Source organism: Abramis brama (assembly GCF_963993115.1).
Source record: "Abramis brama genome assembly, chromosome: 7".
NCBI lineage: Eukaryota > Metazoa > Chordata > Actinopteri > Cypriniformes > Leuciscidae > Abramis > Abramis brama.
In genome coordinates, this window is record NC_139969.1 from 11,378,383 (window position 1) to 11,393,043 (window position 14,661).

The 14,661-nt window shown below is 35.4% G+C and overlaps 2 protein-coding genes across 2 annotated transcripts; one reads left to right on the forward strand and one right to left on the reverse strand.

Moving 5' to 3' along the window:
• Positions 1-3,790: 3,790 nt before the first annotated feature.
• Positions 3,791-7,981, forward strand: ebi3 (Epstein-Barr virus induced 3). Its single transcript, XM_084121122.1, has 6 exons — positions 3,791-3,971; positions 4,079-4,282; positions 4,389-4,506; positions 6,776-6,954; positions 7,232-7,389; positions 7,535-7,981. The coding sequence occupies exons 1-6, from the start codon at positions 3,839-3,841 to the stop codon at positions 7,682-7,684; spliced, it is 942 nt and encodes a 313-aa protein (XP_083977248.1). The 5' UTR covers positions 3,791-3,838; the 3' UTR covers positions 7,685-7,981.
• Positions 7,982-8,532: 551 nt separating this feature from the next.
• odf3l2a (outer dense fiber of sperm tails 3-like 2a) lies at positions 8,533-12,802 on the reverse strand. The gene is made up of 4 exons (XM_084120251.1): positions 12,666-12,802; positions 11,585-11,695; positions 10,866-10,979; positions 8,533-9,456 (listed from the first exon to the last, which is right to left on the reverse strand). The coding sequence occupies exons 1-4, from the start codon at positions 12,712-12,714 to the stop codon at positions 8,969-8,971; spliced, it is 762 nt and encodes a 253-aa protein (XP_083976377.1). The 5' UTR covers positions 12,715-12,802; the 3' UTR covers positions 8,533-8,968.
• Between the last annotated feature and the right edge of the window lie 1,859 nt (positions 12,803-14,661).

Consider the following 14,661-nt stretch of genomic DNA (forward strand, 5'->3'; position numbering starts at 1 on the left):
AATTCAGGTATATTTTGCTGCTTTTATTTTGTCTCTATGAATCTCTGTGAATTGCTATAGTGTGATTATTTTTATTCCTCTCTGTAAAGCACTTTGAATTGCCATAGTGTATGAAATGTGCTATATAAATAAACTTGCCTTGCCTTGCCTTGCCTTGCCTATTTCACTGTTGAGATGAGTCCCACTATAGGACAGTTTTCTGCCATCAAGTAGGCCTAATATATAGCGCTTTTCACTTACACACAGCTTTACAGAAAGACCGATATTGTATAGTAATTTAATCGGTTACATACTAGTATATGAAACATATAAGTTAAAATGGTCATTATAACGTAGTTCAAACGACTAAAGCGATTACCCATAAAACGTGCTTGAACTAAGGAACCAATTGGATTGCTTAATTGGGTCCAGACCGTCCAGGAACCAATCGGATTGCTTAATTGGGTCCTAAGGTGGGACTCATCTCTTCAACGCACCTGACCTGATGACCTACTTTCGGCGAGATACTGAAGTGTGCAAACGATGGATAGACACTACTATCCTATGAGGCCACGGTAGGGATGGGAAAATGAAGCTGCATCAGAGAGCACTGAGGCTTTCCCTTGATTGTTCCGGGAAAAGATTCAAAGCATCAAGAGTGTGGAAAACAGCGCCATCTTGTGACTGGTAAAATTTATAGCAGCCATACACCCGAGTGCGCAGCGCCGTTGTTTTATCTATTAAGTACAAATAAAAGCCTGACAATGCTAAATGTTCAGTTTTCAGATACTATAATTCACATATTAAAGTGTGCCAATAAATTACATGTAACAATTATATTAATACTAATTATAAAAATACCAAAAGCGTTGCTTGATGCAAGTAATTGGTGGTTTAATTATTTTATGATTTCTATGCTGTTTAAATGGCAGAATATATGATCATGTAATATTATAGACTATAGGCTTATTTATAAAAAATATTTTTAGTAAATGGACTTCAACTTCCAAAAACCTCTAGAGTAGTAGTCTGGGTTCAAACATTCCGACACGCAAAGTGAAGCATTCACGTGACTGGATAGAAAGTAAGGCTTCGTTTTTCGTTGATAACGTGTTTCTCCGGCACGGAGCTTGCGCTGCGAACTCGATACGCGCTTTGAAGCTTCAGTGTCATATGTAACATCACTTGGCTACGGGAGAGGATTTGTGAATGGCAGTGAAGCAACACAACAGAGCTGGTAGGTCACATGATAATGACAACATGGCGAATGTAGTATGTCCAGATTACATTAATACTAGGCTACACTACACACATTCATATAGAATGTACTTTTTTTTATAGATGTCATTAAGTAATTAATTATTAGAAATAAGTACCTACTCAAGAGATGCTATTTCGGATACAGCCCATTAGTTGTCGCGTGTCACCAAAGACAAGGGACTATGGTTTCACGTATAGGCTAAAAGACGAGACTGCGAATGTTAGCCTACTTGAGATCGACCCAAGCTGACTTAATATCATGAGTAAATAATGCCTTAAATTTCAGAGTATTCCTCATACAAACCTTTTATATACCTTAAGAAGAATTGCTCACATCGTGTGGACTACCTTTATGATTTTAATTGATTCTATCTGGAGGGCTACTGAAAAAGTTAGCAATAGCCTACATTTGCGTTAACGCCCAATAACCACTAGATGGTGCCTAATGACACCAGTTTATTTGTTCGATCTTTCTCATCCGACTTTGAAAATCTGGGATTCAAAATGTAATTTAAACCATACTCATATCATGCTGGAGGACATGATCATCAGGTTTTACAGAGACTTCTGGAGTTCATGCAGCCAGAGAGCTGCTGTCATTAAAGCAAACGCTCCTCCTCAGGAGAGCCAGAAGCTTCTGTTTTTAATCATTTAAAAGTACTATCCTGATTTCATAAGGCTATAGATAACATCTTATATTTTACAACAATAATAATCAAAATGAATTTGTTTGTTTGCTGGCAGTCGATGCTTCTTACCTCATCTCGGCTTCTGACACAAGAAAGACACATCAAGAAGCCTAACATACATAAAACTCTTTAAAAGTTTCCACTGATTTAAAGCTAAACCTGGGCCAGTGGAGTTTGATCTCAGAACACTCATTCAATTCTTACCAGAACAAATGATCTGCTCCGTGCTATCATTATTTTAAAGCTCTGTACCCGTACCTTTTTTTTAGTCGTCAGTTGTTTCTGTTTATTTCTCCTAAGCAATTTTTTAGAAACAGCCACATAAAAGATGATTATTTAATGAAACATATCTGAGAACTCAACTCTTGAATTATGAAAGCTCAACGTCCAATCAATAAAATTTGTTTTCTTAACAGATTGATGGTGTTAGTTGGGGCAGCAAGAATTAGACTTTGTAATTTGTCAAACACAAGTTTTCACCATTTAGCCACCAAAATGCATAAGGACATACAGCAGGCCTCACTCTTGAACAGAATGGTAAAACACATCAGAAAGTGTTAAAGCTGTGAAACAACTCCATTCTGTGTACCTAATGAATCCTTAAAACATTAAAGGATGGCCCTAATAACATCTGTCAATGCGCTTGAGTCTTTGGTTCTCATTGATACCGATCTCAGTCTCCATTAACTCTCAGCCAAAGAGCTCAAAGGCAAAACATGTTTTCATTTAAAGTTGTTGCATTTTCAAGGCTCATGTGAATTAAGTCTTCACTCAGGATTGTGAAAATACATGGAAGAATGAGAACAGTCCCACACACTCGATAAACAAGCACATTGTGCTGTTTACAGAAGGATTCTGACCTCATTATATCACAGTCCACATGGTAGCTGAAAACCGCTCACTGAATCCTGCAGTATGTAAACTGTGACTTTTTTTTCTCCATTTAAATTATAATTGATGGGCTAGATCAAGATTTTATGAATTATAAGACACTGTTTAACACACTTTCCAAAGTTGCACCTTAAGGTAATGCAGTGATTGGACGGATGGGTGTTGATGTCATCAACCATGTGCTTAGGATTCTGCATTGATGTCACAATGATTGTATCTATTTTATTAACCACAAGCGTGCCCTTTTTCTGTTGTGCAAGCATATAATTAATGACCTGTTGACACATTAGTTGTTCGTAGTGTCTGAGGAAATTGTGACTGATTTTAATATTTCCTAACCCTTTAATGATCTGTGGTTATTTGCACCAGCACAGTATTAGTAGTAAACAATTTTAATATCAATTTATCATGTTAAATACAGAGGATTGTTGAACTCATGCTCATTTAGTAAGCAATTCGTTTTTGAACCTACTCATTTTTTATGTTGAGCTCTATATATACATACAAAATGCAAATCATACAGGCTTGAATACACTTTTTTTTTTAATTCATACTTATGGAAATATTTATGAAACTAGTGATTAGGATGTGTACACCAGCATGTATTCAGGTATACATATTAATACTTTTTACTTGATGGTAACATTTAGAGCTCCACATGGGTAGCCTAGGCTACTCCACATCATTCAAGTCATTAAATCAAAACTTTTGTTGGAAATGGTATAAATATTCATTAAAAATATTTGAAACCAACATGAATAGATTACATTTGAATTTTGCACATGCATTTAAAACCTAATTGTTAAACACTAAAAAAGTGTTTGCAGTTCCTAATATATCAATGATCCAAATGAACATACAGTAGCCTATACATACATTTTGAAATTTCATGTAGCCTATTTATATTCACAACAGTAGCCTGCCTTCTTTCGCAAACATATGCTATCAACTTATCAACTAATGATTAACAAAATTCCTCTAAATCCGAGCGTGTGACTACTCATTTAGTCTGTGCATTTATGAAAGCACAGCTTTTATGTTTTGTGAGTATAAAACGCCAAAAAATGTGCTTGATATATGTTTTTGGAGTGCTGGTCATAACAAGCAGAGTTTTTAGCCAAGACCCAACAACCGTACCGCCAGAGGTTCGAGGTAAGCTTTATTTGTTCAGAAAACACACTCTTTTAACTCCTACATACAAACACAGCGTGTTGGATCTGTCCAAGCCTGTCTCTTTTCCTCCTCACCTCCCTCAATAGAAGTGTTTGTAGCAGTGGGTTCATCTGTGAAGATACCGTGCACTGACGGAGAGGAAAAAGAGGTGGAGTGGAGATTGAACAGCTCAGTGCTCGTCTCAAGCCCCGTTCTCTTCATACAGAACACTAGTTTGAAGAACCAAGGCGTCTACACCTGCCACCAACCAAACGGAAACCTGATACTAACAGTATCTCTACACCTGGGATGTAAGTTTATGCATATTTTCCTTTATTTAAAGCTACGTAGTCTCACTCTCCCAGAGAGCTTAAATTAAGAATTAAATAGAAATTCCGTTCTGTTTGCGCTGTTTAGATCCCCCTTCTCCTCCGGATGTGCATTGTTGGTCTCCAACTTACCCTAAAAGGGCCATATGTTCTTGGACACTGACTCCAGACCCAATACTTCCAACACACTATATTGCTACATACAGGTATGTTCCTGTACATTAAAATGCATTGGTATAATACAAGATGAGTTGTAAAATTGGCAAATCCACAGTGGTGTAAAGTATTTGAGTAAATGTAATTAGTTACTGCACTTAATCTTTTTGGCAAAACTTTAAGTATCAAAGATATTAGCAACTTTTACTCTATACTATACTCTATACTCATTTAAAAAAAAGTTTATGTACACTTTTCTCCAATAAATTTGTGATGAGTTATGAAATTACTCCTTACATTTTGCATGGAACCTAATTTTTTCTGCAGCAGTTTATTTCTGCTACAAAAGAAGTGATATCGCCATCTACAGGGCATAGGTACTATATATTGTGTGTTTTTCCCTTACAAACCCAAACTTGTCAACAAGGCTACTTTACACGGATTAGTTAGCAGTTTCTGAATCGTTTCATATGAGATGAGCAGAGGTGGACAGAGTACAGCTTCATTACTTGAGTAAAAGTACAGATACCCCTTGCTAAATTTTACTCAAGTACAAGTAAAAGTACTACAGTCAGATGTCTACTTAAGTAAAAGTACTGAAGTACTGCCACAGTGCTTACATTGGTAAACACAGCAAACACTTGAAGCGAAAACTATCATTAACTTGTTCAGAAAATTGAAATAGTGTGGCGAGGTGGGGCCACGGGTTGGCACATTCCCGGGATGGACCTGCTGCGTCTTCATCCATTGTTTCGTCCATGGTTTCGTCTCTTATCTAAATCTGACCATGGAGTTGACTTTGGTGGAAAGCTGAAGGTGATTGCTGATAGGCTGTCCCAATCAGTGGCGCCTGCACAATCCAATCACGTTTGAGAGGGAAACAACAAATTGAGGGTTTCCGAGATGTTTCTTTTTTCCTTTTTTATTTTTTTATTTTTTAGAAGTAACGGGTACTCACGGTTATGGATAGAAATGTAGTGGAGTAAAGAGTACAATATTTGCCTCTCAAATGTACTTGAGTAAAGTCATGAGTACTCCCCAAAAATGATACTCGAGTAAAGTACAGATCCCTCAAAATTGTACTTAAGTACTGTACTCAAGTAAATGTACTCCGTTACTGTCCGGCTCTGGAGATGAGGACATAACCAGCATGTCTAGTGCAAGTAGGCTTTGGCTAATTAATTTTACTAAATATTATTTTTTTTTTACCGTTATATTGAAGAGACCTTTTTGAAGGATATTGGTTTTCTTATGCCCTTTTTTGAAAACTGGAGCTGGACTTGAGTGTTTTGTAGACTTTTTAAGAGGCTGTTGTGTCGACCTTGATTTTATAGCAATTTTGAGGTGTTCAGTTTTATTTTGATTTTAGAAAATAAACGTGATTGCACTCCTCACAATTCACCGGTTTCTTGTTTTTCACTGGCATGTCTCTTAGGTGTTGAGGACTAATGCATCTTTGAACCTACATTTAGTACGAGTAAAATACTTAAGCCTACTGTTAAATTCAGATGCTCTACCCCCCCGGTTTCACAGATGAGGTTTTAGCGTAGTCCCAGATTAAAATGCATGTTTGAGCTGTTTTAACTGAAAGCAACTTAACACTGGTAAATCTTAAATATGTCAGTGTCATTGTTTTGTCTCAAGATGCACACCATATTTTTAAGGCACTATTAGATTTATAAAAGCTATTTAAATGTCCTGCTAATCGAACTAAGGCCTAATCCTGCTTAATCTAAACCGTGTCTGTGAAACCATGTCTAAGACTTTTACTCAAGTCGTATTGGAATTGGTGACTTGTAAATTGTTACAATTAGTAATTTTCGCTGTAAGGTATCTGTACTTTTACTCAAGTATGGTTTTTAGGTACTCTTTACTCCTCTGCAAATCTGTTACAAATCTATTTAACGCTATATATTGTCTATATGAATTATCGTTTGAAGCTTCAAAAAGGACGTAAAAACTGCATAAAAACATAATTAAATAGTACATATGATTTGTGTTCTATTCTAAGTCTTCTGAAGAATCTGTAATAGCTTCTGATTCATGAGTGAATCATTCAGATTGGTTTTGTGAACCAAATAAACTGATTAACTGAAAAGATCCAATTCAAAAGAATGATTTGTTCACGAATCAGACATACTTTTTCATGGGTTTGGATTAACATGAGCATTAATGAGTAAATAAATAATGAATGTGTACTATTGTGCTGCAATTTATATTGTACCTGTTGTATAATTCACCATATATCTATATGATTTACTATACATATTAAAATGTAGAATAATAGTTCAGAATATTTGCTTCTGAATTTAAATTTAGGAGCTTTTCAGAACCACTCTCAAGTGCCCGTCAATGCCAGAAATGGGAAGAACAAGACAGGCAATGTGCGCTAGAGGAACTGGAGATCTTTGCAAGAGAACCAACTCTTATCAACATCACAGCTATTAATGCTCTGGGAAGCACAACACGCATATGGCCATTCATTTTTGAGCAGATAGGTGAGCTTTTCATTGGTCTCTTCTACAATTCCATTTATTCCACTGGTTTGCAAACAGTCTGTATTTTTATTTTTAAACATTATATAATCAATGCAGGAAAAATATCTGAAAAAAAAAAAAAAAATTCACATAAATATTTACTTTAGTCTATGTCACTACAGAAAATGAAACGGCTGCTTTTGGAATATTTTCAAGGTCTTATCAATGTTCACATCTTGATGCATATGCCATGATTTTCTATTGAGTGTTTTAATCTCTGTCCTTGGTTGTGTTGTAGTGAAACCTGATCCTCCGGTGAATGTGAGCGTGATGGTATTGCCAGGCAAGAAGTTGTCTGTTCAGTGGGGTCCACCACCCACTTGGCCGGATCCTGTCAACTTTCTCCTTAAATACACAGTGAAATACCACTGGGGCAAACCTGAGACGGCTAGAACTGTGAGTTTCCTGTGTAGACAGTGTTCTACAGTGTTAAAGCTGTAAAGTACTAAAACAAAAATCACCAAACAGAACAATTAATGCAGTATTTGCATTTATACAGGAGGGAAATATTTCATTTTTTTTTACATTTTTTGTTTTCTAGCTTGGCCCTTATGAGTCTAACAATATGGTTCTGAGTGGACTGGTGGCAGGAAGGACTTATTACATCCAAATATCTGCAAAGGACTTCCTTGATGATGGGCAGAACAGTGACTGGAGTGCACCCATAAGTGCCACTATACCCATCAACTGATATGATGAATCACTACATTAACCAAAAGTGTTACGTTTCAATGTTTATTATGTCACCGAAGTGTAACTTTGTTTATAAAGGCAATAACCAATATGCAAGCTCAATGTGCAGAATTTTCTTAATTTAAAAAATGATCAACACCCAGCTCCACTTGTAAATAATCACAAAGCTTGTAAGCATTTCGAAAGTGTTCTCATCTAAACTTTATCTAACTGATTTTAACTGGTTTGTAAAACAAGAAAATCACACTTTTTCAAGCAGCAAAATAAAGAACAAAAAAAGAATGCCAGTGTTTAGTAACAAACCTGTACAGAAAAGTTTAATTATACTGGTTTCCTTTGAAAATCATTAGATTTTTTTATTAAATAAAATAAGGGGTTTAAAAGAATACTGGTGTTTTACCAATCTTTATTGGTAAAACTATTATATTATTCTTATTCTATTATAGTATTTAGTAAATTCTTTAATTAGGTTTAATTTTTATATTTTCATTTTAAGGTTAAAGTTTAGGTTCAGATTTTCATTTGTCTAATTCTCAGTTTGCGTTTGTACTTATGTCATTTTTATTTTAGTTTTAAAACATTCATATTTAGCTTTAATTCATTTTAATTTGAAGTTTTAGTCATTTAAACACTTCACAACTTTCAGCAACAACTTCAACTTATTATTGAATTTATTTTATTGAAATATTATATATATTGTTGAAATAATTATTTCAGTTAGTTGCCAACACAACATTTTTAATTTTTGTTTAAGTTTGTTAAGGTTATGTTTTTTTATTTAATATTTATATTTTATTATATATATATTTATATATATTTTTATTATTATTATTATTAATTTCAGCTTTATTCCAATGAACAAAAAATATTTTTAATTGTTAACAATAAAAATTATTATAAACCCATTCAGAAAATAATTAAAGTAATAGTTCACCCCAAAAAAATAAATATCCAATGCACATTCATTGAAATTGCATGGGGAAAAATTTCACCAGTTCAAAACTTCTCATGATAGAAAGAATGAAGGTCAAGTTTTGAATGAGAGTGAGTAAAGGATGACAGACTTTTTTGTGGCTGAAATATTCCTTTTAAAGAAAACAACATGTGAATGAAATTGAAAGATACTTCTACTCATACATCTCTTTGCACAGAATCATATGCCAGGTAGTGAAGATTGTGACTGTTCCAGATACTTCACTTAAGCGTTTCCCTTTTAACATCATTTCTTGATGTAAACAGCCAAATCCTGTTTTAATGGCTGCCAACAAAGCATCGCATGAATTCAGTCTAATACGTCAACAATCAGTGGTGTTACAAACTCGGAATGACGAACACCCATGGAGAAAGAGGGTGCACGAGGCAGGTGTGCCGTCACCTTCTCTGGGCTGTGCGTGCCTGGGCCAGGCTTCCTCGTGGCATCGGTGGGATTATTATGACGGCTTTGCATGGAGAAAGAAGGCTGTCTGTTCAGGTAAACACTGGGTTCTGTGCTGTTGTACCGGCAGGGTCCCGGGGTCATGGACAGATCCTCCGATGGACCGCCTGCTTTCCTGCGTGCTGACATGCTGAAGCTGGCGCTGGAGGATTTGTGGGGGACATGGGAGCCGAAGAGGTTGGGTAAGGTGTAGCTGTTGGGCGCGGGCACGGGATCAACACCGCGGTAGCGTGTGCGGAAAGCCATGGTGTAAGACGGAGGTCTGTGGTGAAAGCTCAAAGGTGGAGCTTTCTCAGGACTGTAGGCTCCTGGTCCAGGAGTCTGGATTGTATCAGCTGATCAAAAACAGAGAATCAACAACTGCTTTATGACTGTGTATGCCTTCTCGCTGCAGTTAGACTGTGTTACAAATTATTATGCAAGTGACATAGCAGTAGGATTTCAAATAAAGTATCTGTACTTTTACTCAAGTTTGGTTTTTAGGTATACTCTTTACACCTCTATATTGTCTATATTTTAGTTTTTCAAAGAAAGTGTCAGTTTGTTTTATTTCTATCTTATATTTTTAGATAACTGGTATCAATCTCAGACAGGTTTGTTAAGTAGTCTGCCAGGTATTTTTTGGTAAATGGAAAACCTACTGAAAGAGGTTGTTCCACATTATTAAGCAAGTCAGTTCTCATGCAATATGGGGAGGAAGAAAGATCTTTCTGAAGATGAAAAGCATCAAAGGGTGCAATGTCTTGCAAAAGGCATGAAAACAACTAATATTGAGCAAAAACTGCATAGAGATTATCGAACTATTAAAAGATTTGCGAGTAATTTAGAGCACAGAAAACCCTAATAAGCCTTTCTCTGACCGAGTTCTGTGCTCTAAAAAACTAAAATCTGAATGTTTATTGTACTGAAATACTGATATGTCACTTGTATAATAATTTGGAAAACAGTGTAAAGTGAACATGACATAAAAATAATGCTGTTTACTTTCTAAATACACATTACCATTCGTATTGTGCAAGATTCATCAGTGGAAATTATTGCAAAAGGAAAAAAACATGAACAATTCCTCTTTTTCAACCCCTACTGGCAATGCCCATTGTCATGATACAACCAATCGCAGATTAATCAAATCAAGTATTTTTCCCATAGGGATTTTTAAAAAGTCTTATAAAAAGAGTTATAAGCCATGAACCACACCAACCAGCTACAGGGTGAACCAACATTACAAACTTTGATTTGAAGAAAAAAGTATTTGAAAATTGGACTAAAAGACAAATACGTACAAATATTTAAGTGGTTTGAGAGCATATGGGACACTGACTATTACGTCATTCGCAGTCGTCCTTCATGTGAGAGAATCTGCTGTTTAACATGATTATTTAACAAGTTGAATTATGTAGGCTGTTGGCTTCAACAAAAAACATATATACCATACATTAACAACCTCATAGCTCACAATAAAGGTTATCTTTAAAAATCAAAGAAAACTAATGTGATTTTTACTTCCGCAATCCGACAGATGGACTATTGAATATCCGGTTTCATTCATAATTTCATGTAACATTACAGAAGCAAAACTGGTTGACATGTTGACTTCATACAGCCTAATGTTCCTTTTAGATTAATATAACCAGACCTGGACTGGTTTTTAACTTTCAGTTATGAAACGGTCCTGGTCCTGGATAAGAAACAGATATGTTTAATAAAAAAGGTGAAAACATGATCAGATCAGACGAAAACCCACCTGTCTTCTTCTTTCTACCCAGCATGGAATACGACGGGGTACCGTCTCTGCCAAAGCGTGTCATTTTTCCATCTACATGATACTGCGGCCCTGGACTGGAATCCACAGACACCACTATTCAAAAGCAACATTACAGGAAAACACACCAGAATTTCCTGAATTACATTTGGTAGACATGCAAAGCAACACAAATTTATAAGGCTCAAGCATTCCCTGCAGTGACTAGTGCTGTGCTCTACTGTTTGAGCAACAGAAATGCTATTTAACATTAATTAAAATCCAACATATGGATCAAAATCAAGCATGTGGATTTTATTAGCTTATTATGCCAGAGAAATCACATTTATCATTTTATTGCATGCCGTTGTTTGTGATATAAATTCCAGATGCGTGAGACGCTTTTTTGTAATAATACTTTGATCAAACTGGGTGTTCTCAATCCCCTCCAATTCCTTCCAAACAAGTGTTACATGTCACTAATTAGGCGTGTAAGTGTGTGCCTGTGTGTGTAAATCCACCTACTATTTCAGTACTACAATGTAGACACTAATTAATCTATAAAATTATCAGTCCGTATAAATGCCATGTTGATATATATGTACTTTCTACATGAACAAGCATGTTAAAAGCATTCTCAAGTGATTAAACCCAGCATTAGTTCAGTGGATCATGTCGTCTGTCAGTGTGAGAAGTGTTTGATTTCATGTCGTGTCACTCACTGTTGCTGCTCATGCGGCTGTGGAAGGAATAGGCCGGGCTGCTGGGTTTGGTGTAGTCATGGTTTATGTAACCGATAGTGGGCGGAAGAGCATAACGCCCGGGCCCGGGTCCTGCAGGCATAAACAAAAACAAGGTGTGCAGAGCCTTTTAGCAATTATTACTGGAATTGTGTTGGGTAATGAATGGAAATTAATGAACATTATATGGGGTAAAAAGAGAAAACTACTACTGGGACTTCCTGGTAAAATAAAGGCAAATAATAAATAAATTATGGTTGTATTTATAAGCCAGGGTTATTATCACTACTCTAGAACGATTTTAAAAAAAATTATTAAATGAAATAAAGATAAAAAACAAGCTAAATGAAAATTAGAAATGTTGTAACAAAAATTACTAACTGGAAATAAATAAAAACTAAAACTGAAATAAATAATAGTAATATTCAAAATAATAAAAAATGAGAAAAGTGCATAATAAAAGTACTAAAAACCCAAAATATAAAAATAAAAGCTATAATAGTTTGTAAATAATACAAAAATAACATAGTAATAACTTATTACAGATAAAAATATGTCTGCTACAGGCTGATTAATTTTGTTAGTCAATATAAGTTATACATCTGCTAGCTATGTTCCTCATAGTCACTTCCTTTTTTTATTAAATCTAAAATAAAACTATGGAATGTGATTCATGTGAGACATAAAGGGTCACACATGCTGTGCACATTTCTAAAGTCCAGGAGAACCTTGGCTGTAAACTTTCATTTGAAATCGTATGAATTTTTTTTTTTTTTTTTTGACACAGTTAAATGTCACACAAGCTTTTCAAAGCTTTGGCCAAAAAAAGAAGAAGAACAGACAAAAGAGGTTCTATTCTCAGAATGATACAAGCAGGTGTTGCAATAAAAGACCTAACTGACAGTTTCTTTCATCAAACTGCCAATCCACTCTCAAGGGCCAAATAGAAGCATGTTTGAACTACTTACAATAAATTGTCAGATCTCCTCGCTTTGCTGAATAATTCTTTCGACACAATCATTTGTACAAATGAATCTACTGAAAAGAGCGGTCACACACTTACCTCGTTCCCTGCCAGCAATGATGGGCCGCCGTCTCACCACTTCCCCCATGCCGCGTATATTTTCTGCAAGAGCTGACAGCAAATTCAGCAGCAAGAGTGCTCAAGGAGGTCCAGTAAAGGTTGAAGTTTCAGTTTAGACACACTGGAGAAATACAACTGCGGCCTGAATTATAAATGAATCTTACAAGCACAAGAAACCTTACCCTTGTCCAGGCTTCAAGAACTTCCATCTCAATATCTTTACACATAACAGATTTCCAAACATCCATCACTGACTACAAAGGACACCTACAGTTACACCTTGGCAACTTATGTGTAAACGACAGCTAATGAACTAATTACACAATGTGAGACGGCCAACAACTGTGTGAAGTTACTTAGAGATCCACTTTATTCTTTCAACAAGATTATATATTAATAGCCGCCTGAAATGTAAACACTAAGATATATTCTGTACTTCATTCATCAACTTGTGATATAAAAATATTGGTAGCACTTTACAATAAGGTCTGATTTGTTAACATTAGTTAATGCATTAACTAACAATTAGCAATATATATCTTACAGCATTTATTAACATTAGATTAAAAAAAAAGAAAATTCAGTTACACTTTTTTTAAGGTGTCCGTGTTACAGTGTAATTATACATTTAAGTACTGAGTAATAATAATTAACTATGTACGTACTGTAGGGAAGGGTTAGGATTGGGGTTTGGTTTAGGGTTAGTTGCATGTAATTATGCACAATTTATAGTTACATTAACACTGTGAACTATAGTTCACAGTGCATTAACTAATATTAACAGATGCACTTTAGATTAGGGCTCAATTCTCACTATTAACTAACTATCTACGCCTTAATAAACTCCTAATAACTGCTTATTGATAGTTAGTAATAGTTTAGGTATTGATTAGGATTAGGGATGTAGAATATGGTTATGCAGAATAAGGCATTAGTATGTCCTTTATAAGTACTAATAAACAGTCAATATCCTAGTTATATGCATGGTAACAAGCAACTAGTTAACAGTGAGAATTGGACCCTAAACTAAAGTGTTAACCACTTAAAATGTAGTTAACCAATGTTAATAAATGAGCATTGTAAAGTGTTAGTGAAAAGTTTTCACCACATTCATATTTTAAAGGGTGCTATCAAATTTTTCTTTTTTTAATTAAACATTAATGACAGTTCAGTAGGTTAGTGGTTGAAAGTAAAGTGGGTGAATCCCGATATAGAAAACATAAAATCAATTGATCAAACTCGCTGTTCCCATGGACACCTTCAACTAGTACTCAAAACAAATGAAACTTCTGGAAACCTACTCTTGTTTCTGTGGCATAGTTTTACAGTATGAAGTCCCATATCACGTTACTCTGATTTAACAGTGTGAAGCTACAGTACTTCATTGCTTTAAAACAGTCTGTTCCTCTTTGGCAGCTCTAAATTGATGATGAACTGATGCGGTGTAAAATGTAATATCAAGCTAAGAAAGTGTGTCTCGTGAAAGCAGAGATGTCATCCCTGACCAGTGAGCGGACATTAAACATTAACCTGCTCTATCTTCAGACTCGGTGATACATGTAGAAGCGGGTAACACTACAGCTGACCTCTGGCATGCAGCCGAGAGGCGCAGGTTAAGTTACCTTAGAGCTGAGAAAATTAAGCTCAGTGAATTTGCATCTAAACAGATCGGACACCTGGTTTGCATATAGCTGGTCCATTAAGCTCTTAAGTTTAATACCTTAAGAGCTTTAAATAAAAAGCAGGGAATGTCATTCTGCAACTTGATACCGAGCATATTATTGATCTCTGTACCATGAAAGTGCTTGAGGACTCACTTTACAAACACTTATTTGTGAAATAATACTCTAATAACAAGTACGGAGATTATGGTTACAGTCAAAGTCATTGTTAGAAGAGCATAGAGCGTCTTTTATTTTATGAACCGGATTTATTTGAAGTCACATAGCTGTTAAAGGAGGACTCTAAACCCAAT

Excerpts from the sequence above, each read along its gene's own strand:
- ebi3 (XM_084121122.1), top strand. The coding sequence starts at position 3,839 with ATGAAAGCACAGCTTTTATGTTTTGTGAGTATAAAACGCCAAAAAATG. Across the intron at positions 4,283-4,388 it reads AGTATCTCTACACCTGGGAT|ATCCCCCTTCTCCTCCGGAT; the intron begins GTAAGTTTATGC and ends TGCGCTGTTTAG. Across the intron at positions 6,955-7,231 it reads ATTCATTTTTGAGCAGATAG|TGAAACCTGATCCTCCGGTG; the intron begins GTGAGCTTTTCA and ends GTTGTGTTGTAG.
- odf3l2a (XM_084120251.1), bottom strand. The coding sequence starts at position 12,714 with ATGGGGGAAGTGGTGAGACGGCGGCCCATCATTGCTGGCAGGGAACGA. Across the intron at positions 10,980-11,584 it reads CAGCCGCATGAGCAGCAACA|TGGTGTCTGTGGATTCCAGT; the intron begins GTGAGTGACACG and ends GCTTTTGAATAG. Across the intron at positions 9,457-10,865 it reads GGGTAGAAAGAAGAAGACAG|CTGATACAATCCAGACTCCT; the intron begins GTGGGTTTTCGT and ends GTTTTTGATCAG.